General features: G+C 32.6%; 1 protein-coding gene across 2 annotated transcripts in view; it reads left to right on the top strand.

Annotated features, from left to right (window-relative positions):
• LOC129216026 (uncharacterized) overlaps positions 1-19,266 on the top strand; it is a 40,243-nt gene extending 20,977 nt beyond the window's left edge. The window contains exons 3-6 of one of the 2 annotated variants that reach the window (XM_054850170.1): positions 5,574-5,715; positions 10,055-10,230; positions 13,116-13,248; positions 17,844-19,266. In XM_054850170.1, coding sequence (XP_054706145.1) covers positions 5,574-5,715; positions 10,055-10,230; positions 13,116-13,248; positions 17,844-18,210 — 818 coding nt within the window. In that variant the 3' untranslated portion in view covers positions 18,211-19,266. Of the gene's footprint in view, positions 1-5,350; positions 5,716-10,054; positions 10,231-13,115; positions 13,249-17,843 lie in introns of those variants that run through there. The other variant, XM_054850169.1, reaches the window with a different exon arrangement.
• The last annotated feature ends 8,299 nt before the right edge of the window (positions 19,267-27,565 follow it).

The raw sequence follows: 27,565 nt of genomic DNA, 5'->3' as shown, positions 1-27,565 counted from the left end.
AGTTTTTCATGTGTACAAGTGTGGGTTGCTTTGAATAAGTGATTTAACACCTGAACACCCCTGAAACTACCACCCCTGATTCTTTATTAATGCTTTTGTTTATAAGGTTTGACTGTAGAGGACCCCCAAAAAATTTTGTTTATTGTCTACATTAGTCGGACCCTGAAAATATTACATACAAAGATCCAATTCGTCACACATCACGCAAAGCGAATATATGCATCGCAAGAACTTACAAGTTGACCGCAATTCGTTGAAGCCTTGTTACTAAACTTACTAGATATTTACTTCATGTAGTGAGTTTTTCTGAATGTATTAGACTGCCAACTGATTATAGCAGAGCAAACATACTGGAGGCAGTCCTTGTTTCAGAAGTCTACACTTTGATTTAGAAATGCATAAAATGGAGTTAAAACTGCATAATTTTGGTAAAGCAGCTGAAATTATCTAAAAACTAGAGCTGCTAGAGAAACTATTAAATTTATTTCTTCGTTTAAACCATTTCTTTAAATTAAAAAAAAAGAAGAATACTCCCCTAAAACAACTCCCGTAGCAGACCAAAAAGGTTATTTTGTTTTTACAACCTCAATGATATAAATCAGCAAAAGTGGAAATAAATAATAATGTTTCTTCCCTCAATGATCAGTAAAAGGGGAAATTTAGGGCGAATTCATTCTGATTAGTAGATGCATTAGTTCGCACAACGCTCAGGGGTCGAACGGCGCGATGACACTTCTTCCAGGCCCACTCAAAGAGAAAAATCGCGGTATCAGTTGCGGTTTTTCAACAGTAGCAAATGAGTACATTAGTTAAAAGAGAAGAACGATTGAACATCTGGAACTCTTCAAATCTTCAGATACAAAAGGCTTTAGAATCTCCATGGGGGGTGTGTCTCCCCGACTCCCGCGAGGAAATGGCAACCCTCCGCCAAGCCAGTTCACCGTTGGCGACGAATTTGTTCCTAAATGTCGGCTTTTGTCCCAAAACATGTTTTCGTTAGTAATTTATTTTCTCTGCGGAGCTTACAAACCGGTCTCGAAGTGAAAGTTCTTTTGGTGCTACCCTCATCCGCGGATAATCAGGAGTTTACTGTACATGCATACTGCCAAGGGCAGGTAAACGACAGTATATGCTGAAATGAGTTTTCAAGCTATTTAATAAAACGCGTTTTGGGTTTAAAACAAACAACAGAGAAATTTTGAAATCCGGCTTTTTTCTTGCTTTATTTTCAGGGGAGACAAATTAAGCAAAATTGTACTTTATTGTACAATATATACCATGCGTGAAGACCAGTGGCTCAGTGGGTGGCGCTTTGCGCTCCCACGCCACTGGCCCGGGTTCTCTTCACGGGTCGGGCATGGTTGACTCAGCCGTTCATCCCTACAGTGGGTCGATAAAATGAGTACCAAGTTTACCACGGAACCAAACACTGGGGGTTCCGCGTTAGGCTGACCACCTAACCGGAACACCTACCTTGCACTCCAGAGCCGCTGGTCTGGAAAACTGAGTTGAGCACAGTAGTCCTTTGCCCTCACGGGTCGGGATGCCACAGGGTTTGGATTTTTTACATACCATACGTTGTACAATAATTTACGGTTACGTACAATAGATGAAAAAATACAAATAAATTAAAAAAAAATTGCAGTTACTGCCCACGGCAGCATACATATAGATGTTTGCAGACATACATGCGTACATACATTCAGATGCCAAGAAAAGTACCTCGGGGTCACGCCAAAGAGATGGTGAAACTAGACTCTTTTGATGGCCAATACCGTGTCAAGAAAAAGGATTATAATTCTTTCAGAAGAGATTAAAATGGAAATTAAGCCTCAAATATGAGTGATTTTTTTTTCTTGAATACAATACTTCTTTTTTACTTCGTACGAGGAAGTAAAAATAACCTATGATTGAAAATCCATGAAAAATGATTAATTCATAAAGTAATAAAACTAATAGCAGCGTATCCAAAACTGAAGTTTTTTAACATGCCATGCATTAAAGTGACTGAAGGTAAACGAGGAAATACTAGGAAAGGAATAAATTTAAATGCATTAATAACTTTTTTTGAAGCTTTCACCGCTTCTGTTCAAGTTCACAGTCTGAAAATCTCCATCGTTTCTAGATTTCTGGAACGGGTTCCTCAGTAATAACGCAAAAAAACCAATTAAATTCATATCAGAAAGTGATCTGCACCAAATTAGTTAGAAATCCTCTGTTATTTTTCAATTTTTTATGATTTACACGCATTGTAGTTATTCGACCAGCTTAAAATCCCATCTTTCTGGAATCAAACATTACTGTTGCAAAAAGTCGTATTAGCACTACATTTAACGACAAATAAGTAATTAGAGCATCAGTTCAGCGGTAGACAGTACAGAAATCCTTCACCTCTTCTAGTTTTTTTTTCCTCCGATACAGCTAGGCACTACTGCGTAAAAAGAAACGTTTCATTCCTCAAATCCTAACCAAACGCAAAAGTGAAATCTTTGGTTAGAAAGTTAGGACGTGTTTCTTGGCACTTTTTCTTTCTTATTACTTTATTTGAAGTTTGTTTAGAATAATTTTATTTTATAGCGAACTACAGGCCTTCTGTGTTGATTATAACAGGGAAAGTAATTTCTTTTCGCTCTCAGAAGTTGGTGGCACAGTGAAAGAGTGTTTTTTCATAAATTAATTAGTTAACGAAAACTGATTGTTTTTGGAGCAATATTTGAGTGGTTTTTTCCTGATCATTATTCAAATGGGATGTGTATTTTACAGAAAATCTTTTTTCTTCGAGGCAGGGAGATTTTCATTCTCTTTTAATGGGTATGAGAGCTTTGAAGGACAGTTATGGTTAATCGTATAAGGATTTTTTTATTACTACACTGAGAACGCTTGGAGCTCACTGTATGTTAAATTATGTGTGTGCATTTAAATTAAAGAAAAAGGGGGTTTCTTTTCGGGGGTAGGCAAGATGATGTTTAAATTGTTCAAGCTGTGTTGGGTGTAGTAAGGACTGCAATCCTTATGGGATCGTGTTTTTTTTTTGCGTATTTTAGTTGCATTATTTTTTCTCCAAATAGGGAGTTTTTTATCATGTTCTAACTGTAATGCGTATCGAAGTTAAATGCCTTTTTCTTCCAGGAGACGACGAATTCTTTTTTTGTTCTCATATTGCAACCAGTATTTTAATTAAAATTTTTTTTCTTCCAGAAACAGCAATTTTCACTTTGTTTTAATTTCGCCATCGAGATTGCAACCAATGAAATTCTATCGGTGGAATCAAAAATAATCGGTTTTCTTTTCTTTCTTTTATATTTTTTTAGCAATTTTAAACATAGTATTTATGGGTTTTTTTTCTGTTTAATTTATTATAAATACTTTTAGACAATAAACCTCAATTCACTTACTTTTTTTATTTATGTTTTTTGTTCTGTCGATTTGTTTTCGATTGAATGTACGTTATTATTTTAATACGGAACTTTAAAGGCTGAGTTACGTTCATTACAAATGATTATTCTCTAACCATATAATTCTAAATGATCTCTTCTTATTATTCTTTAAATTATATATAACTATAGAATTTTTAATACCGAAGAGATGTATATGATTTTATCTACAATATGCTTTTTATTTTGTCACCATCAAAATAAAATAATCCCCTCCAAAATAAATAGCTTTTTTAGGTGTTTTTAATAGTGTCATTTCATTAAAAATATCTTTTTTTTTTAATATTACGACTGGGTTCATTTTTTACTGCATGTTTTTTTTTTTTTGATAACTACATGTATTGTGGTATAGCATTAAGGTAAATTTTGTAATATATTTAGTGTGAATAAAAAAAAATTAAGATTGAATGAAGTGCACACAAAATTAGTTTTTAAGAAACGCATGCAAAAATTTCAATTTGTCAGAAAGAAATTCAAATTGATTTTTACTATGCTTCTTAATCAACTTTCCTTTTTTTTGGAGGAACTGTCTTTCATTGTGTGTTAGTTTGTAATGCGTATTTTAATAATTTCTTTTTTCCTCATAGAAAAGGGTATTTTTTCTAATTTTTAGGCATATTTTAATTGTTTTTACTTTGAGAGAGGTGGTTTTCGTTTTCTTCTAATTGCGATGCGAATTGTAATTCTTTTTTTTTTTTCTTAGAGGAAGGGAATTTGTTTCTTATTTTGAAATTGTGATGTACATTTTTTGCTAAATTTTTCTTTGAGGAAATTAGATTATCCTTTTGTCCTAGTTTTAAAGCTTATTTTAATTAAAATCCATTCGCCCTCGGAGGTCAGAGTTTTGAGCGATAGTCGTCATTCTTGTATCAGGAGTTTTCATTACTTTGCGGAATAAACTTGGAGTTTAGGTAAAATTATGGCTCATACGCAGTTTCACCAGAATTTCAAATTTCCTTCCTTCTTTAACACATCAAAAGGTATGATTAAAACTGAAAAACAGGGGGGAGGGGATTCGTGTTGGCGAAACTGGGGAGACACCAAAATTATCGGTCACATTTTTGTGAACAAAAACGACGTTTCAAAGTTCAGGGTGAAGAGGGAAATGTACATGAGCTCGAAAGAATTTCGTAGACCTACAGCTAGCATGAGTGCAGCCGTGTGAGTATAGTTAATATGTTTATTAACTACACATTACCAACGCGAAAGTTCTCTACCCTAATATATAAATAGGAATTATCGAGTAACTCTCCTGACGCCATCGACAATGAAACTCGCTCCACGGCATGATAAATTGATAATAATTTTTGGGAATGTTTGACATGCAGGGAAATGCTTTGTTTTGACGAGGCTGAACTGGTTCCGGTATCTTAACTGTTTTACTCGTAAGGCTGTCCTTTTTTGAAGTATGAAGAAACGAAAAAGTAGTTTACAATGAACGCTATCTACTGGAGTTTAGGGTTAAAATTTCAACTGTTAAAATATTACCAAACAGGCAATTGCTTCGTTCAAATGTAGAAGCATTTTTCACCCGTCGTACATTGACGTGCGATTTTTTAGTAACACAATAAAGTCCACAGAATAATTCCTCTCAATTTTAATCATAAAATAGTAGAGAAAAAGCTAGACTAAAACCTAAATTTAGTTTTTTTATGAGTTTATTTGAATCGTATATTGAAAAGATATGAACACATAAATCTTGCTCATCAGATACTTATCGGGAACGTGTTTGTCCTAATGGAGCTGCCTTTCGCCGAAACACTTCCATCAATATGCAATCCCGGCGAAAGCGAAACTTGTTTTCGAAAAGCGTCACAGTGACTCAGGAAACTCGAGGAGGAATTGTTGTCCAACGCTCCATCGCGCAATCCCTGAAGCATGGAACCGAAGAATTACACAATTCCTTCAGAAATAATTCAGCGGTCAGAAGGGATTCATCCAATGCTCTCGTTTCCTACACAAATTCATTCACAAACTGAAGCTTCTTTGCAGTTCCAGATTCCATTCATAAGCAGGAATTATTGATGTGACTCATTTTTATCGCGTTACGTGATCCTCGGCAGTTTATTTGTTGCATAAGGCGGAATATGTATCATTTTCTTGCGAGCGGAGTGATTAAGATTTTGTCTTTTTCTTTAGCCCTGGGCGTGAAATACGTTGCGGGATTTGACTGTAATGCGACCACACTAGCCAATCATTGTTACAGTGATTTGGTTCATTATGAAGGACTGGGGTTCCCATTGTATGGTCGGAATGAAGAAGAGTTGAATGAAACGTGCAGGTAAGAGAATACCTCTTTTTTTTTTAATACGTAAGTACTTAAAGGAAAACCATCAAAAATATCCTCTTATTAAGGGACGCTTTTCTGGTCCCCGTCTATTTGAATATTGGGCCCAGTGTAATCAGGGTCAGATTTACGCATGGTCCTGCAAGTCCGTGGGCAGCAAAACTTTAGGGGAATCAAAATAGAGTATATTTCTTTCTTTTATCTCTTTTTTTTTTTTTTTTGAAAAAATACTACTTTGAAAATGTGCAGATTTTCTTGTGACAGGGGCACTAAATTTCACTTCAGGACCTGGGAACCACCGTATCTTGATCGAGCCTTGAGCGTAATTGCCTCTAATAAAGAGCTACTCTACGCAAGAAAATTTCACAACGAAAAATATACAAAAATCAAAAACTAAACAAAAGTAATAAATTTTTTGAAGACTCACTTTTTGCTCAGGTAAAAATATTACGAGTGCTATAGTAGACCGGAAAACAGTCACTCGCTACTCCCACCTGGTGGCTAACGATTCACGTTTTCTCTACCAGTCTGCAGATAATTTCCTTTCCATTGATTTTTTAAAAAGCCATTTCTAATTTGTTGCACTTAGTGATATAAAAATCATCCCAAGTTCTCTCATAGTATTCCCTTATCACCAACGGAAAAGAAAATCATGCATTTCAAATTGTTTTCAAAAATTGCTATTTGAAGCAATTTTGATTCTTAAATTTTCACTACTCCATTTTTTAACCTACTTTCCCAGTAAATGTCAGAGAAAGATGAAAAAAGCATGAAAGAAGGCTTAATGCATCTTAAAAATATCCCGAAAAACAAAAAAAAAAAATTAAAAATAAATAAAATAGTTAGATAAATATTGAAAAATTAAAAATTGGAAAGTATTGAGATGGGGGAAAAATGTCTGTCGGTCTATCTGTTCTCCCCACCCCCCTTAATAACTTTTGAATGAATAATCCGATTCGAACAAATTTTTTTTTTTTGTTAGAAAGATCTCGGCAAGGACATCTCATTCCCATAATTCATTTTTTGATCTGAACAATTTTTCGTTCAATTTTGAACAGTTCAAATCTCTTAACATTAGCGGCTACGGGAAACTGAAAGTCAATATAGGTTCCGAACTTAAAGGCGGATTTACTTCAAACAAACTTTGTTGGAAATTGCTCTTGAGGACCTACTCCCGACTCCGATAATTTTGGTGCTCCTGACTCCGACTCCTGTGCCCGAAAATTACTCGGACTCCGACTCCTGTGCCCGAAAATTACTCGGACTCCGACTTCCCGACTTTGAATCTGATTTCGTAGCTTTGGCAAAAATTTATGCACGGAGGAAAAATGGCTAATTCCGACTCTTAGATATTCGACTCTAACGAAGCGATTTTTCAAAAATACGATGTGGTTCTTTTTCTATTCCAATTTTAAGAACAAAACTATCATAAGATGGACGAGTAAATTACGAAATTATCATAACGTGGAACCGTAACCTGGGCACAAGTCAATTGGCGAGATACGAAATTATCATAACGTGGAACCGTAACATGTGTACAAGCCAATTGGCGAGAAAATTCACCATACATTATTTGTAAATATACAGGAGAACCAAAAGACCTTTTAATTTTTCTTTTACGGGCAAAGCCGTGCGGGTACCCCACTAGTATTAAATAAAATACCAAGTTAACACTCAACATTTTGCATGCAGCAACTCCTATACCTTTGAGAAAGTGACTCCTGCGTTTCAGAGACAAAATATCTATTCCTTTCCAACCCTTTAATGGGAGGTTCTACTGTATTCTGCCGTGGGTAGGTGGTAAGATACTGCCGTTTGGCAGTATCTGCAGAAATGAGTTTTTCAGATATTTGAAGAAACGTGTTTTGAATTCAATACTAACAATAGGGAAATTTTGAATTAGACGTTTTATTCGCCCTTTTTTTCAGCGGAAACCTAAAAGCAAGATTGAATAATAAAGCTAATGCACAATAGATGCCAAAAACGCAAAAGAAAAAAAAAGAAAATACAAAAATTTGCAATTACTTCCCTTCACCTGCTCAGTATTCGCCTTGATTTATAAAATGGTTTTGAAACATTGTTTGAAACGATTTCATCATTTTTACATTTCGAAGCGATTTATTAATATTTCTGACTGCGAAGCATCCCTGCAAGAAAATTAAGCGGGTTGTAACTTTTTCAATCACTGAATTATCTCTATTAACTTTCTATGTAGACGCAGCATGAAAATAAATGCTTCATTATTTTTTCCCTTTTTACAAAACAGTCAGTTTATATTAAATGTCTCGTTTCAAAGTTCGAAACAATGTAAAGAAAATTAAATAAACTTAAAGTCAAAATTTTTTAACAAAACACGAATTGCAAAAAAAAAAAAAAAAAAAAAGACAAACACTTGTTTCAGAAATGTAAAACCGTCATTTTTTTTTTTTTTTGGTTTTCTGTTGACACAAAAGATGTGTGCTTTTGGTCGAATGTCCTTATATCCTTAACTCGACACATTTTTGCACTTAAAACAACGAAATGCAACCCCAAAACATGTGTCTCGATTTTTTTAACAAATTTACCTGGTTTTTAAGTTGTTGATTTTACATTTACTTTTTAGCGTATGGGTACCTATTTATTTCTTGTAAACATCGAAGTTCAAAATTCAAAATACGTTCAACGAATTTGAAAAAAGTAATGTTTTTTTTTTAATTATTTCTTTGTATTGCAGTAACGGAGTTGATAGAATTAAATTTCAAAAATTGTTTTTGACTAAGCTTTTACGTTTATGATAAAATAATAATTGCTTGAAAAATGATAAAACTACAACAGATGAAAACTGAAACATGTCTTGCAAACAATATTTTACCAGTTCCGGGACAAGAGCATGGAATTCAACATTCTGCAAGTAATTGCCACCAAAAATAATGTTATGTCAAGAGAGTTAAAAGAGAGAGACTATTTCATTCCACCGGTATTTGAAACTAAATTAGCTGCAAAACGCATAGAAAGTAGGAATTATTCTCAAGAAGTATTGCTGTTTCCTACACATTCCCAATCGTTTTAAAGAGGATCAAAAAGGCGATTTATTGCTGCATGCAAATTCATAGGGACATCAAATTACTATCATTATGCTTGAGTTAAATTTATTCCTTGTCCAGGATGACAGCATGGAGTTCAGCATTCCAAATAGAAATGCCACCAAGAAGAATTTTATGGAAATGGGCAAAAAGGAAGAGTTTTCCTTTTTCTACTAATGTTTGAAACTCGGGTTATTTTAATAAGAAATTGGTATCATTCAGATTAATGATTGCTATTTACTACCTTAAGGGGTTCCTCGAACTTAAAATTTTGGAAAGACAGAAAATTGCAATTTGCCAAATGGAACTCCAAATTTGGCCGAATGATGATAGTTTTGCCGAATAGGACTCAACATTTCGCCGACTTATGGCAATTAAGCGTCAGAAAAATTTGTCGAATAAGGAATTTTTTGGACGGTCACTGTGACCTCCCATGACCTACCACCAGGACGCCTCTGATTACCTTACCCTAATTGCTATTAAAATGTTGCAAAGGATAAGGGGTGTGTTCAACTGTTTTTAAATGCACAGATACGTCAAGATATAATCAATATAGAACAATTTATTTCATTCCCTGCCTAGAAAGAGACGGAACTTACTAATACTAATATGAATGCCGCAGAAAGTAATTTTACCCCAAGGTATAAAATTAAAGAAATTTCTTTCCTCTGGGGTGTTTGAAACTGAGTTACTGCTGAGTACAGATAGGAAATATGAGTCATCCTCATAATATATAATGGCGAATGATCGAGTAACGCTCCTGACGTCATCAACAATGAAACTCGCTCCACGGCATGATAACGTGATAAGATATTTGCGTAATGTTTAACATGCAGGGAAAGGTTTTATTGTGACAAGGCTGAACTGGATCCGGTAACTTAACTGTTTTTCTGGTAAGACTGTCTCATTTCAGGAGAATGAAGAAATGAAAAAGGGGGTCAACAATGAATGCTATCTACTGGAGTTTGAAATTAATCCACTGGAGTTAGGGTTGAAATTCCAACTATCAAAATTTCACCAAAGAGGCAATTGTTTTGATCAAATGTAGAAGCAATTTTCACCCGTCATATCTTGAAGAGCGATTTTCTAGTTCTCAAGAATGATTGTTATTTCCTACCTTTCTGTGATTCTTTTAAAGATGTTTAAAAACTATTTCATACAATTTCAATAGCTCAATATCAACCTGATTTCATTACGGATGAATTTAATGTGATTTCATATTTTGTATTTCAAAAAAATTTTACGTACTATAATAAAATTTCATTTTTTAGTTTGATTGCCGACTCATTCGACTGCATAGACGAATATGACGATCGTTGCAATGGGAATCCGGAATGCGATGAGGAATGTGTCGATTTGTTGCACGACATCAATAGATTTTCTAAAAGTACGAGGTTGAGAGATCTTGAATTCGAAATATGCACTCCTAACAAGCCCCTTCGAAAAAGTAAGTTTTTAAGTTATTCGTAAAATTCACATTGAAACAGCAGGAAAAAAAAACATTTAAAATGATGTGTTTTAAGGTATCTTTGTAACGTTAAAAAAAGGGGGGGGGGTTATAAACGTTTAACTTCACACATATTAAGAAAGTAATTACTGACTTTGATTCGATAATTATTAGCATTATTTACTTTTAAATTTATCAAGCACTGCTTACTAAACTAAACTAGGTCTTTTGACGATGACATACTTTAGCTATTTTAATCGCACTTCAGCGCCGCACAATCTTGTTTTTTAACAGTGGAGTTGAAAAATAAGTTCATATCCCTTCCATGTCATTGTTTAAACTTCAGTTCGTATATAATTTAAGTAAAACAAAGTTAAAGATTGAAATTAAATTATTTACATTTATTTTTCAAAAATCATCTTTACTATTATAGTTAGAAGTGGCTCTACAATGAGAGGATTGTGGGAGATGTTTCATAAAGGCCTATTTCTCCAAAAAGGAACCTTTAAGCAACTTAACGGACACACGTTCTACACTTTTCTTTTTTCTCCAGTTTGACTCTTTACGTTCCTGTCAATGAAGAAATCTGTATCTATAGTTAGGGCAAACTTAACCTGGCAGCATTGTGATGGCTACGCTGATCCTAATATGAACATTGTGGTGCTGCCAGGTTTGGTAAGCCCCAACTATAGTTTGCTTAAAGAGATCAACAAGCTTTAATACCCAACTAGCTCCGCCGCCCGGCTTTGCACGGTGCACCTCGAAAATAAAAGTTATATCAAGTGATACGTGTTCAACAATCAGGCTTGGGGGGGGGGGGGGGAACGGTGAAAGTTTGCGACAAATTGCGGAAAAATAACCAAAAAGGAAACATTTTAAATCCCCCGATTACAGGAAAACCTCAAAACAAAAATCAGAATTTTATTTCTTCATATTCGAGAAAAAAATGGCAACACATCTTTCTTCTCAATGATTTTCTTCACCGTTACGAATTTTAATAAAAGTATTGTCGCGGAAAGTTGAGATGAAGCACCGAATAATAATTTGAATGGAGGAAAGCCTTCGAAAAATAGGGATTTTTTGTCAAAATCTAAGTATACTAATTAGTAGTTTTTAATTGATATCTACTCTATTATAGGAGGGATAAGCCAAAATTAAAGACTGTAAAATGACGAATCCATCGGATAATTTATTCGATGATCAGTTTACTGGCGTTCGGGTGAAGTAACTCGGACATAGATAGATAGGTACATACGCTCAGTTATTAATTATGTAAGATAGATAAATATGAAATTTTTCTTCGGTCCGAATTTCATGCCCGGCCAATCATTCAAGGCAAAGCTGCTGCAGCGGACTGATTTTGGGGTAAGGGAGTCGGATGGTTTGAAATTCCAGAAGTTGGAATCGGTCATCTTCCTTCCGACTTTGATGCCCTAATTTGAATACAGTAGTACGGGGCATCTCGGAATAAGGGACACCTCTATTTAAGGGACATTTTTTCTGGTCCCATTCCCTTTGAATAGGGACCTCCATGTATTTACCTCCGATTAAGGAACACTCCATTTAAGGGACAGTCTCAGAGAGAAATTACAAAAATTCATTGATAAATGAGTAAGAAGTGTTGAATTTACTTGAATTCAAAGTTCACTTTTTGTCTAAAAATTAACTGTTTTTTTTTATTTATTTTTTTTTTACTTTAACATGTACAACGAAGCAACTACGTAGTGTAAAATTCTTGCTGAAATTTACATGCATGCTTTTCAATCTCAACAGTTTATTTACTTAGACTCCGCTTTAACAGATTGTGCACCACCCATAATAAACTTTATGTAGAAAACATGAAATGTGCACACTAACTGAAACTTTAGTTTACATTGTACTTTCTCGAAAATTACGAGAAGTCAAAGAAATTCCTGTAACTAATTACTTGAAAATATTTTTTGCATGTTTCATAACCTAACCTTGATAAATTTTTGATTAAGTTTTAATTATTAAAGTATGATTTTTGAAACTTAAATAACACTGAAACTGTTTTATTAACATAATTGTATGTAACATTTTCATTTTTAAATCTTAAGTTTTTATAGTTTTCGTTAATTATAAAATATACTGAGCTGGTTTACTTAATACATTAACTCAAATACCTCCAAAGAAAGGACACACCTATTTAAGGGTTTCTAGTCCCCTTAGTGACCCTTATTGAGAGTTTTCAACGTCACAGTGACGGTAATGAAACTGTCAGATCACACTCCAGCCCCCCCCCCCCCCCCCGTATCTATTATTAATTGTGTTTTAATCGGTTGGATGGGACCTTGCAGCTTTTTTTTTTTGGGATCCAGTCCTGAAACCGAGCAATCCCAAGTTCAGCACACCCAGAGGTGTTGATAATGAAAGTGACAGTATAAGACAAAAAAAAAAAAATTCAAGTTTTAGCGGCTAAGTTTTGTATAACGACGTCAGAAATTTGTTTTGGTGTGTCTGAGGATTTCATATTAAAAAAGAAAAGCTGTCGGAAAATGATTTTCAAAAATATGTGTCTTTTCCCCCTTATTTTACTTCTCCAGTTTTTTACCCGGAGTTATATATAGGTGATGACAAGAGGGACAAAACACAACTTGAAAAAATTAAATGTAACGCTTTTCAGGAATTTTAAATATGGCGATTAAAGTGATGGAAAGTTGAAAAGTCTCATTCATATAACTTTTGTTATTATTTTTCTTTTCATCAATGAGTTTTTAAATTGTATTAATTATGCTGCTTTATAAAAGGAAAATAAGATTAAAAATAAATGCAATCGATTTCCTAATATATTAATTGCAATAGATAAAGTTATAATGTGGTTATGTTTAAATGTGAATTTCATCACGTCGCATTAATAATTTCAGCCTATTTGGAGAACAGTAGATGTCTGGAAAATAATGCTTTGCTCTACGCAAAATGCCATAATGACTCACAGCTTTCTCAAGAATTCATGGCAACAATTCAAGATCCGAGAGAATCTAATGCTGCAAGGTGTTGGTGAGTAAAACAAAATTGCAAAGAGAACATTTTTTATTATTTACATTCCAAAGAGCTCTTTTGATCTGTATGATCTAAGTAAACGTAAGAACTTTAAAAAGTATGCTTCTTAAGTTCATCTATTCTTTAATGAATTTTTACTTAAGATAAAGTGAAAATTTAATATGCAAAGGATGTCCGTAATGTGCATAGCTTTTAAACTGTGACGGCCAAGGAAAAATTCTGTGATAAGTAAGATCTAACAGAATGTCATGAGAGGTTAACCAGTTGTCACAACCACTAGAAAAGGAAAAATCAGCTCTTTTACTACATGTAATTTAGTTTGAACTGATTAATTTAGGTTAAAACATAAATTTGTTGCAATAAATTTTGTCCAGTACATTTTATTAGCCCATTAGCTTGAAAGAGTCTAAAATATCTTAACTAATGGCGAGATTATTCCTTTTTGATAGAAAAAAAAGCTTAGGAATGAGTACGTACCAGTAAAACTGCGATCTGATTAAAAACAGCGATATTAGGTCCTTATGGGAAAAAAACCCTTCAAAATATTAAATGCAAGGAAAATTCACTATGATGATTGAGGAGCACTAACATAATAAATCACACTGTATATAAAAACTAATATTTAGAAAAAATATGGTAGGTTCTTGCAAAATGTTATTTAAATATTCTATTGATGGTGTTCTTGGAATATCGGTTACAAATTTGATATTGACAATACAAAAAAAAAACTGCCCATCAACGGGCGGCTGCCCATAACTAGTCAATTACCCTAGTTTCCCGTGAGTTTTTTTTTTTTTTAAAGAAAAACATGAACGAAGCGTTATGTATCTTACAAATCTTTATTTAAAAAATCAAAAACATTTTCAAGATTTCAAAACTTTTAAAGAAAATTGAAGGTATGAGTGCGAAATAAGAAAATGTACGTCTGTCAGTCGTCTTCTCCTAAGGAAATAGTTCTATTCAAACGAAGCGTTTTTCATTTCGTGAACTGATTACTGAATTGTGATTCGGCAGAATTTCTAACTTAAGAGAATCATCGCTTGTGAAACTCCTTCCTACAGCTTTCTAACAATACCCAATTTAAGAGATCCTAATTATTTAATATTAATGAAATTCAAAAGAATAAATATGAATGATGATAATCAAGTTTAATAAATAAATATAACAATAATTAGTAATAATCGTAATGATAACAGCAATAAAGATGAATAAAATATGACAACGTATATAAAGTACAAATTGAGAATGGAAAAAGGTTAAAAAACCAACAAACAGCTGTTTCGGCACTCTAAAATACAAGTGCCACCATCAGTGCATTAAAAACGAAGACAGGTTCACCCGACCAAACACAGTCGAGGCGAACAATGGAATGAGAGACGAGTTGTAAAAGATATGAGAGCAGTACCGGAAACGATGACGTCAAGGTAACGTCAGAACTCAGGAGGACAGTTGCACTCAGGAGAAAACATCACGGACAAAAAATAAATCAAATAACAGACTTCCAAACATTAGGAAAAGGGGGAGTGCTAAACAAATCATTGACGATTAAATTAGCATTTTTCCATATGTAATATGACTCCCAAAAATCTAAATCATGAATGGACGAACACTCGTGACTAACTTTGGCGGAAGAAAAAATAAAATTATGACCGCAGGACCAACAATGTTGAGCAATAGAGGAGCGTTTGAGATCCTGTTTTTTGACGTAATTTTCGTGTTCTTTTATCCGGAATTTGAGGGATCGTCGAGTCTGCCCAATGTAGGCCAATTTGCACTGGCAGGAAACACTGTAAATGCCCTATTTGTCAAGGTTGTGAACAGGATGTTTAAGCTGTGAAAATTTTAATTTATTAACAGGAGAAAAAGTGACGGACAAATGAAACTTTTAGAGTGCCGAAACAGCTGTTTACTGGTTTTTTAACCTTTTTCCATTCTCAATTTGTACTTTATACGTTGTCATATTTTATTCACTTTGCAGTACAAAGTTTTCGACTACTTTTTAAGCAATAAAGATATTCAGTAAGTGATGCATATGTTAACTATTTGTTAGTTAAACTAAGAGTTAGTCATTTCCTTCCCATTTTTTCCTCGTTAAAATTTTGTTAATAATTTTTCTAATGCATTGAATCGAAAAAATGATTAAAATGTTTGTATAAAAATTAAAATGGACATTAAAAGAAATATTTTAGGAGCTTTTTTTATCTCATTTTTATTCCAAAAAAGTTAAACGAAAAATCAAATTGAAGAGGATCTAATCATAGGAGGTCACGGCTTATATGGGAGGTCACGGGAGGTCACTGGAACCTCCCGAAATTTCCTCAGTCGGCAAACTATGTCCGACGATTCAGCAAATTTGAAGACACAATTACAATATTGCAATTTTTGAATGCTCGAATAACCCTTTTCATTAGAAGTTCTCTTTTCCCCATTTTTTATCATTCGGCAAATTTTGAAGTTCCATTTGACGACTTGAGAATTTCCGCCTTCCCAAAAATTTAAGTTCAGGGCGTCTGGGGATCCAATGAAAGAATATTCAATTAAAAAATCGATGCAACATTAAGATGCATAAAAAAATATTTTAAACATTCGGATAAAGCTAAGCATGACTGCTAAATAGGAAAAAAAATAGGTTTTCCCAATTCAGCGAAACTCTTTTGTTTTAAACGCACTCACCGAACATGTAATTATGACATTTCCTTTTCCGTTCGCTAATGTACATCACGGATTTGTTGCCATGATAATACAAATGTTAGTTCGTATTTGGAGGAAGAAATCGATTCAGTTGTTTCTCTGAAGCCTGCCGTTGAGTCTTGCAGGAACGTTTATGCATTTGTTCTCCAAATTTATTTTTAATTTAATTTATTTTATTAATTTTTTAACTGTTATGTAGGCATTTGCAGAATATATAGATGAATATATTTTTTTAAATAAAAAAACATTGACCAGCCAGGACTTCAGATCAATAAATATCTTTGTGCTGAACAGTAGAGTAAGGAATAAACAACGTCAGAAAAGCACAAATTCGCAGATTACTGCAGACACAGCTTTTGTCGGATGTCTTATCATCCATAAGCTCATTACTTTTTGCATTGAAAAAGGCTTACCCTGTAACGCCGAAACATGTGTTTGCAGTAATCTGCAAATTTGTGCTTTTCTGACGTTGTTTATTTTTTACTCTACAGCCAGGAGTTGATTGACAATTTCTTCACGCCATCAATTTTTATTTTTTTATTTTATTTTATTTTATTTTATTTTTATTTATTTATTTTTTGTATTCAAAAATAGAACTTTTATTTTAAAAGTTGGAGGAGCTTATTACTGTACGTAAACAAAGATTTTTTTTTTTTTTTGGACTTAAAGTTTTACGACAAAGCGATTTTTGACATCGATTTATGAACTCCGTTACAAAATATTTCTGCATCCCTTGAATCAATGAATCAATGCTCTAAAGCATTCCAGTTACATGTAGGAAGAGCGCAACACCCTCGTACCACGAACCAGGGTTCGAGTCCCGGTACACGTGAACATTTTATGAGCTTATTTTAAATGTTACTGAACTATGAAGTATTTTTAAAGATCCTATCATAGTAGTTCGGATTCTGTCTTAAATTTGTAGGTCCCTCAATAATTCACAATGCTTAGCCTCAGTATAAATGACCATTACAGTAGTTACCGAGCAGCCGAAACACCAGACAAAGTACCAAAACTAAAAAGAAAATCCTGAGCTCTAAATTAATTCATGCACTGAAAAAAGAAATCAAAAACTAATGAAGAGTTTACAAACCTTTCTTTTACTATTTTATATTTTTAAAAATAGGCTGAGGGAAGATCTATTAAAGATAAAAGTACTAATGAAATAAATAAGATATTGGAAATTGACTAAATAAAATTTAAAAAAAAAGAAAAACACCAAATGAACAAATAAAACAAATAAAAAAATAAAAATTATTCAAATAAATAAAATATAAGTAAAAATTTTAAAAGTAGGTAAGTCCTTAAAACAAAAACTCAAAACTTAAGAGGGAATTATTCGATTCAAACATAGTTCATAGAATCGAAAGTTGGAAAACAGAGTAAAACTAATTTGAACTTTGTTGAAGAAGTACCTAAAATGATTTAATTTATTGCATAGAACTTGACGAGATACGCATCAAGTTTTGATGCACGTTACCTACAGGAAATTTTTTTTTATCACTGTCAATTACTGTTCTAATCTACTGGAAAATATTTCAAGCTGTTTAGCCATATACGCAGTCATCCTTCGGCTACAAAAATGAAACAGAAAAGGTTTTCTTATTTATAGAAAAAATACTAGTTTAAAGTTCAAAGTAATCTAAAAAAGGTGATGATCAGATTTTTCTAACTGGTTGAAATATAAATAAAAAATGTTCAATTGCGAAAATTTGTTCTAATATGCTGACACTTACGATTAGACGAAAAAATCTTTAAAGCTAAACTCTGCACCTTTTTACTATTAGCAAAGCATTGGTTTCTAAAAAGCAAATATGTGATTAAATTTCACTATTTAAACAAAGAAAAAACCTTTGTTTGTATTGCTTCAAACGGGAAATTAACCTTTTAATCTGTTTCAGCTTCTTCTCTTGGTACCAGGATTGCTTCTCCAACATCACAAGGGATGGCTGCAGCACTAATGCAACTTTCTTCGTGTCCTTTACCCTCCACAAACTTCAAGGTCACATGAAAGCTCATTTCTGCAACAATAAACGACTCTTTTGTGACAAGGCACCACTACCGTATTGGTACGAAGGGCTTGCGGGCGAGCTATATGATGACGAACATCATGACGTCACAGAAAACGATATAGACAACTCAATAGACGACGATATAGACAATTCAATAGTCGGCGAAATGGACGCATCTGCTTCAGCACACTGGTGGTCACTAAAAGTTTTAACGTTTGCTCACTTTGCTTTTGTAATTTATATGCACTTATTTTAATTACAGTAGAACCTCTCAGTAAGGAACACTAAGAGGAACGGACAATTTGTCCCTTAAATAGAGGTGTCCCTTCTTCGGAGATACAGGTAGTAATCAAAATAATGGAAACACTCTGTGACAAGTGTGTTGGGAATCACTACTCTGCCGTAAATGTTCTGTTAAAAAAGGTGCTTCTGACTGCAATCACTCACACTGGTGAATCCAGATGGTCATTGAGTTCTGTGGTCGCTTTTTCTGCTGTTGTTCGATTTTTAGACTTGACAATCCGCTTCAATACCCGTTGGTTTCTTTCCCTGAGCTTCTCTTTCCCTCCACTATTTTGCTTTGCCGAGCTTGTCTTACCGCGTTGTGTGTGTGCTGTCATGACTTTAGATACTCTAGATACCTCTAGAAACGCCAATAAGTTGAGATGTTTTAGTTACACTTGCTTCCAGTTACACGCGTTCCAATAATTTGGCCTGTTTTAAAGTTTGCGAGGTCAGACATTTTACGTGCTTGAAAAAAATCCAAGATTTCCAGAACTTCAATTAAGTCACCATATACAACCAGAATATGTACATTGCTATTTATAAAAAAAAAACACATACCTAGTTTTGTTCTTCATTACTTACGAAGCACATTCAAACATGTCACTTTCATTCACAGGTGTTTCCATTATTTTGATAACTACCTGTATATGAATTCATGCATGTTCTGTTAACCCAGTCTAAATTCATAATAAACGTAAACTGATAACATTTAAAATTAATTCTTGAAAATGTTTCTCATTTATATATAATAAATAAAATTCAGAATTATTCAGACTGGAAAAAAATAACATTAAAATTGCATCATAAATTTTGTAGTATCAAAGTTTTGTAACTGATTTTCATTAATTAAAATTTTGAAATTAATCTGTTAAGTGGATTTGTCTGATGTCATGTAATTTACAATGTGAAAAACAATGTGATCACATTTCAAGTTTTCTTCACAAAGTTTGTCATGGGGAGCACACTATCTGTTGGGGTTTAGCCCATTTGAAAAAAAAATGATGAGAGGGAAACGCAAGAATATACAGTGGCTCCCAAAAGTCTTCGTACACCTACGACTTTCAATGAAATAGGCCCCAATCAATTGGTTAGAATTAATATTTCGGAATAGGTATTTAATTATAAGATCTGTGAACAATTTTTAACAAAATTACATGAAATTTTTTTAAAAAATATTAAAACTTAATTTTTTAAAAATCAAAAACCAAAAAGTGCCGGAAATTTTATCTCACAAAAATCTTCGTACACTTTATAAAATGTCTTTATATTATTGAATAATTTAAGTTTTGATTAAGTTATTAATTAATAGAATATCATACAGTATTCATAACACCTTTTAAACGTCTGGGAATAGATTTCATTCTTTTTCTTTCATTTTTTTGCGTAATTTCTGAGTAAGTGTTCTACCACACTTCGAGTCTTACTGTTTCTAGCTCTATTTTTGTTTTAAAGCTCTATTTTTGTAATCTAGCCTCCAGATGTCTCTAAATACATTACATTAAGTTAAAATCTGGAGTTTGAGGGGGTATTTTCTAAACTTTAGGACAATTTTCGAGGCACTAGACGCAAACGTTGAAAACCGAGTGCTTCTTATCGTTATCTAGATAAAAAACAAAGTTGTTTCCAATAACCAAATTTTTGGCTAAGAGTTCAAAATTGGGTTTTAAAATATTTAAAGGAACGGCATGATTCATTATTTCACCAAAAAATTCCAAACTACCAAGTCCTAATGCTGATATGCACCCTCACACTATAACACCTCCATCGTCCTGATTAACTGATTCAACTAAGTTCTTAAGATTAAGTTCCTATTTTTTTCTTCTACTTACAGTTATACAACAATTTAACCAAAAATGTTGAATTAACTTTTATCTGTAAGTAAGACGTGATTCCAAAACGTTTTTAGCTTATTTATCATTGATTTTGCGACGAAAAGCGTAAGCTTTCTGTTTTTCGCACGACCAAGAAAATTTCTGCGGCATTTAATCCAGCTAATCAGAGAACTTGGCGAACAATTTTAGGTGAAAATTGAATGTAAAATGTTTCATTTAACTCGGCAGAAACTTTTCTAGTACTCAAATGTGTATTTTTCATAAATTTTTTAACTTTAAATCTACGATCACGTTTTGTCAACTTTGCAGGTTGACCTTTTCTTACCTTGTTTTTCGGTCCGATTCCTTTCTTTAAAGCATTTTATCAAGCACTTTACTATACAAACAAATAAATTAACTAATTTAGAGACATTTCAAACCAATTTAAAACTACTGTGGGAAAAAAAATTCAAAATTTGAATGGTATTTGCGGTTTTGTACGAATACCAGCCATTTTACAGTAATAAGCACAATATTAAGGAATAAATAAACAAAAAATTAAAGCCAAATGACTTATAAATGTCAACATAATGCAAAAATATCCATAAAATCGGCATATGATAATTTTAATCATGAATTTATTCGAAAATATTTGAGTGTACGATGACTTTTGTGGCGTGTTATTTCTCTGTCTCTTCGTTTTCTGACCCAGTTCAAAAAGAAGATCCGTCAATATTTTGAAAAAACCAATGGGTTGTATTTAGAATGACATAGGAATGATGTGAAAAAATATTGGACTTTATATTCGAATTCAGTTTCGAGTTATTTTGGTTTTACTAAAAAATTTCAAAGTGTACGAACACTTTTGGGAGCCACTGTAAGCCTCATGAAGAATTTCGGAACATTTATTTGTTTATTTGCTTAACTTTTACCAGTTGTTTTTCGGACAAAAAGAGACCCTTGAATACTTATAAATTCGGTGTTTCTAATGTATTTTTTACATATTTTTACTCTGTGACTGTCCCTTAATGAGAGGCAAAGGCGTGGAGGTCCCTATTCAAAGGGACTGGGACCAGAAAAAGTGTCGCTTAAGTAGAGGTGTCCCTTATTCAGAGGCGTCTCTTAAAGGATGTACTACTGTAATTAATTCAACAAAATATTTATACTGCATTTTTTAAATATAAAAAGTGAATACTGTGATATCAGTGCTTTGAATTCAAGATTTCAATGAGTGAATAACATTCTTTGAAGTCGGTTCATGTCATATCGAATATTTTTGTCACTGTTATGCTTATAATATACACGGAACACTAACGTAACATTTGTTTTTTGTTTTGGATAGAACAGTGGTGCCCATCCTACGCGGGCCACATCTGGCTCGCGAAGCTGACCAGTGTGGCCCGTTGTTTTGTTCAACTTTACCAAAAGAAAATCAAAATTAATCACCATATTACAAATTTGTACAGAAATACTCAAATACTGGCCTCTGAAAATCAAATATAAACTTCACTTTATTAAAAAAGGCATCTTGTAATAACAAAAATTTTTGGTTTGTAATTTTCTTTTCTTTGTTTTTCCATGTTACCTAGGACAGTTTTAAAACCTTATGTGTGTTCTGGCCCGCGACAATCAGTTAAATCTGAGGTCCGGCTCTCGAGTAAAAAAAAGTTGGTCTCCACTGCATAAAGCAATCTAAATTATTTCATACACCAAACATTTTTTTTATAAGAGCTGGTATTTTTAAATAGCTTCGAATTAATTAATAAATCCATTGCTCTTTAGTTTTACCTTTAGTAAATGCGGCTGTTTAAAAAATCAGCTCCACTTTAAGGACGTTAACGAAGGAAGTTTTCCAAGCACAGACAGAAGATTCAAAGACTAACTTCAATATTTCAGAATAAAAATAAAGCTGTGAGTTTCTTATTTGAATTTCAATGTTTCAAATTAAAAATTTAAATTACTTGTATTGGCTGTTCTTCTAAGAATTAACTCAGACCAATATTTTTTCCTTAATGTGATACAGTCCATTGCGAGTATTAGGTAAAACCAAATACCTCTTGGTGTACAATATTGACACGTTTAAAGTATTTTCTTTCTAAAGTAATTACAAATATTTAAATGCGTATCATTCTGCTTTGTACACGAGTAACAAACTTAATAACCAAAAAAAAAAGTATTTTTTGTGTATCAATTGTAAAACATGTATATGTTTTATGTATAAGTATAAATAAAAATATGAAATATTGTCTTTAAATTATTGTACTCTTCTTCTATCATTAACCATTCCAATATTAAATTTTTAACAATTCTTATATTTTGTAAAACAACATTAATTGGTCAATTGAGCCTATTACGAATGTTTCCAAAAAAATAATTATTATTATTTGTCCTCTGAACACAGTTTTTCCCTAAAACAAATATCAATTCAGATGTTTTTAATTGTTAGTTTTAATAAAATATTTTTCCTTTTGTTAGTAAAAATTTTCTTTTCGCAATAAAATAGAAGGAAAGGGGCATACGTGAACATTTTGTGAACTTATTTAATTTTATTTTTTTGTCTTCAAAAAAATGTTATTGATTTCTAAGAGAAAAAAAAAAGCCCCTTGATTAACCTTTTGTTTGTGTCATAGATTTTTTAAAAAATTTCATAAAATTATTTCTTTATTTTATAGTTTTTTTAATCTCTTCAGTTGTTCACGAGCGCTCCTGAAGGGGGGGGGCTGAAGTTAAAAACAAGCCAGGGGCACCTATGAACAAGATTTAAAAAAAAACAGTTCAATCATGTTATAAGGAAAAACTCTTGAATGAGAAACATTCACTTAAATACCAATTACAATATTTAAACTATAATTCTACTGATTTTTATCTTATACTGTGTCAATTTAAATTGCCAAATGAAAAAATATATTTTTCCAAAAATGCTATAAAACCTTGCTCACACTTCAATTTTCAAGTTTCGTAGCACATTCTTATCAGAGTAGATAGACTTAACAGAAGACTACACAGTACAAAGAACATTTATTATACAAGGACATTTCTTATTCTATATTACTTTTAAGATTCATACAGGGTCTGATAATGTATTTTTAAATTGTTTTAAACTTCAGTTTTTACTTAAATTGAAGGAAAATGTGCCTTTTTATTTTTAGTAACTGTATAATTCTAAATTAATGACCGACTATTTAAATAACTGAAAAACAAGCAATAATACAGTATAACCCCAATTTAGCGATTGGCGATGGATTGGAAAAAGTTACATTAAATCAGGGATATCGTTAAATCGAAAAGCATAGACATGCAATGCAGTCCAATACGGAGCTGTGATATGTATCATTAAAATGAGGATATCGTTAAATCGGTTTTGTAGCATGGGGTGTGCATCTCGAAGCGATTTTTCGAAAATTCAATGTGGTTCTTTTTCTATTCCAATTTTAAGAACAAAATTATCATAAGATGGATGAATAAATTACGAAATTACCATAACGTGGAACCGTAACATGGGCACATGCCAATTGGTGAGATACGAAATTATTATAACGTGGAACCGTAACATGGGTACAAGCCAGTTGGCGAGAAAATTCACCATACATTATTTGTAAATATACAGGCGAACCAAAAGACCTTTTAATTTTTCTATTACGGGCAAAGCCGTGCGTGTACCACTAGTCATTAATAAATTTATAAATTGATTGAAGAAAAATAAAAATTGTAATAGTTTACACATCCTTTCAAAACTTATGAAATCAAACGCTATTATCAATAGCATAGAGAGGGTATAGGAACTGTTTACATCTTATTGCGTTTAGAAGTGTCCTATCCGTAAGACTGAATATCAAAAATAAAAAACTCTTAATTCAATAAAAAAAAATTGAACATAATCATTAATTACGAATTTCTAAGTATATTGCTTGTTATTTAAATATTGGATGATTCCTACCGAAAATTTGCTCGATTAACTAACAAACATCGTCCTCTCCTTCAATAGTATTAAGTGTCAATTATTTTTGTTTTATAAAATATGCTTAACATCAAAATCCAAATACAATTTGCATAACCCTTTCCGGCGCGGTGGTCACAAAAAGGGACACCAATTTTAAAAATTTCTTTAAAAAAAGTTTTTTCTTTAAAACTCCAAAAATCGCTGCATTAGTTGCTTTTATTTCTCTGTAATGCACAGAGATGGCAGCACAATTAAATATGACTCTTTTTGTTGTCTTAATTTCTTGTTCAAAATACCTCGATTTTCAAGCTCAAATACAATATTTTTTTCAAGATTTTAAAATTTACACCATAAACTAAATGAGTCAACCATTTTCCCTCAGGAATCCTGAGCTAATCAATCATAATTTTGTAAAAGATTCGAGTTCATTTTTGAATGCATAAACAAAGTTTCTTTCCAGGTGTAACCAAATGTGGACACCGCCCGTCTAGAGCATTGATCTCACTGTTGTGGGTGAAAGATGTAATTTGATACATTTCAGAAAAGGGGGACCAAAAGAATTGTCTACAATGGGCTTTTGTTTATTTATTTTGGGTTCTTGACCCAGAACAGGTGAATTTGAAGGTCCATGCCTGCACACATTTGAGATCTGCTTTTCCTACCAGAAAGTTGTATACTTTTTTTATTATCAGCTTTGATATTATTTTTTCTGTAAATGGTATTATACAGTCGTATTTTTTCATTTAATATTTTATAGCACAAAAGGAATGCACATAAAGCAAGAACAATGTGCCAAAAATATTTTTAACATTTTAAATTGCTTACTGAGATAATTTTATATAATCTATATGAACTTTCTTGAATTTTACTTCATCTTTATCTTGGAATTTTTATAGTAAGAATATTGAATTTTGTGTTCTAAATATTCTTAATGGCATAAATTATTGAAATAATTAGTAAAAATGCTTAAGAGCTTAAAATATTTGAAATTACTCCAATTGTCATACGTGGTAAGCATAACCACTTCAGAAAATAATTTCTGCTCTAGGCGGGCGGTGGTCACAAACGGGGACACCACCCCAAGATGGAGGGGGTGAATTTAAAAAAATTTTGACTGTAAAATCTATGTCCAGATAACCAATTTATCCCGTCCATTGTGTTTTTTTATTATATTTCTAAAATTTTAATGACCCGCGCCTGTAAGGGTTAACGCGCATTAATGTTTTGCATTAATGTTTATAAAACAACCAAATTCGTATTGTGTTCCATTTTTCATGCATTTGGGTTAAAGTTAGAATACAATACAACATTTATGCACAGAAAATATAAAATATTTTTCATAGCGTCTCTATCTGTTGTGCGTATCTTTCTGGTTTTAATTACCACGTATCTAAAATATCTAAATCACACGAAGCAAAACATTTTTTCCCTCAAACTATACGAATGACAAATGTTTAACTTAGGCTTCTGTACAAAAAATTATGCAAAATGCTGTCAGTAATAAAGAAATCAGTCTTTAGTAATACACTCCTGAAAATTGCAACACTACGAAGGACTTATGCGAGTGAGCTAAAAATTGCAGGAAATGTAAAGTAGGGCATGATATGCAAATGAATAAAATTGCAGACTGGTAGTGCATGCGTATGCTGAGCAGCGCCCTCTGACCGGAGGATCGAACCGAATATAAATAGATGGCTGTAGCGAGGCGTGTATGATTATTGGTGGTTATTTATAGGAGGCGTTGATTTAACCCTCTTACTCACACTTCAATTTGCATTCTCTTTTCCCATTTTTACGTGTTTTACATAAACATTTCACAGGAAAATATATTTTTAATTTCAACCAAAATGTCTCTTGTCACCACTTCGTGATACATCCTCCATCACCCTTCGTCACAAACTGGCACAATTTCACGAACCCTCTCCTGTTCAAAATGTGACATTATTTGTAGGTGACCCTTTATTTTATTGTAAATGATAATAAAACTGAAACAGAATACCAAAAAAAGATTGATATCGAAATGATTTTTTTACACTGTGGCAACAAATCAACAGTAGCAAACAACGTCGGAATAGTTCAAATTAGGACACTGATTTTAAAATTAGCAACCAATTTGCTAATTTGCTCTTTATCTATGTTGTTGACTAATTAGTAAAAATTTATTTCAGGAAGTTTGCAAATTGGTACACAAATTATCAAATTGTTGCAATCAGTTTGCTAGTTTGTGCTTTATCTACGTTGTTTATAACCATTAATAAAATTTTATATCATCAAACTAGCAAATTTATTCCATGAATTAGTAAATTGTTGCAATCAATTTGGTAATTTGTGCTTTATCTACGTTGTTTACTCCTGTTAATAAAAAATGATAACATGAAATTAACAAATTGGTTGTACAAATTTGTAAATTATGGCAACCAATTTGCTACTTTGCGCTTTTTCTACAATGTTTATTACCGTTATTCAAAATTCATATCAGGAAATTTGCAAATTGATCGTACACATTAGCACATTGTTGCAATCAATTTGCTAATTTGTGCTTTACCTACGCCTCACGCTTTACTTCCGTTACTAAAATGTTATATCATCAAATTAGCAAATTGATTCCACGAATTAGTAAATTGTTGCAATCAATTTGGTAATTTGTGCTTTATCTACGTTGTTTACTCCTGTTAATAAAAAATGATAACATGAAATTAACTAATTGGTTGCACAAATCTGTACCTCAGAGCTAGAGTAAGCCACCTAATGATAATTTTATAGTAGAGTGGAAAAACGTTTTCCTAGTGCATGCAAAGGATGGAGCACGCGCTCTTTTAACCTTGCCAAAAAAAAAATGAAAATAATTATTTTATAAAGAATTAGGTTCACATGGCTCGATGTTTGGGTAGGCTTCTACGTACATTGCACTAATAAACAGAAAATTGCAATTTTTGGACTTACGTGCTTCTGGCTCTGAAGTACAGAAATGATCAAATTTTTGCTATCAATTGGCTAATTTGTATGATTCAAATGATCAAATTGTTGCAATCAATTTTGCAAATTTGTGCTTTTAACTACGTTGCTTGATCGTTTAAAAAATACCATCAAACAAGCAAGTTGGTTACACAAGTTAACAATTTGTTTCAATCAACTTGCCACATTGTTTGTTACCGTTAATAAAGATTTACATCATCAAATTAGCAAACTGATTCCACAAATTAGAAAATTGTTGCATTAAATTTGCTAATTTGCGCTTTATTATACCTTGTTTACTCCTGTTAATAAAAAATGATATACTCAAACTAGCAAATTGGTTGCACAAATTATCGAATTGTTGTGACCAATTAGCTAATTTGTATGATGCAGATGATCAAATTGCTGCATATTTATTATACCTTGTTTACTCCTGTTAATAAAAAATGATATACTCAAATTAGCAAATTGGTTGCACAAATTATCGAATTGTTGTGACCAATTAGCTAATTTGTATGATGCAGATGATCAAATTGCTGCAATCAATTTGCTAATTTGTGCCTCATCTACATTGTTTATTACATTAATAAAAATTTATAACATCAAATTCGCAAAGTGTT

The sequence above is a fragment of the Uloborus diversus genome, chromosome 2 (genome assembly GCF_026930045.1).
Source record: "Uloborus diversus isolate 005 chromosome 2, Udiv.v.3.1, whole genome shotgun sequence".
Taxonomy (NCBI): domain Eukaryota; kingdom Metazoa; phylum Arthropoda; class Arachnida; order Araneae; family Uloboridae; genus Uloborus; species Uloborus diversus.
Note: the sequence above shows the minus strand (reverse complement) of the source record. Positions and strands in the feature narration are given on the sequence as shown.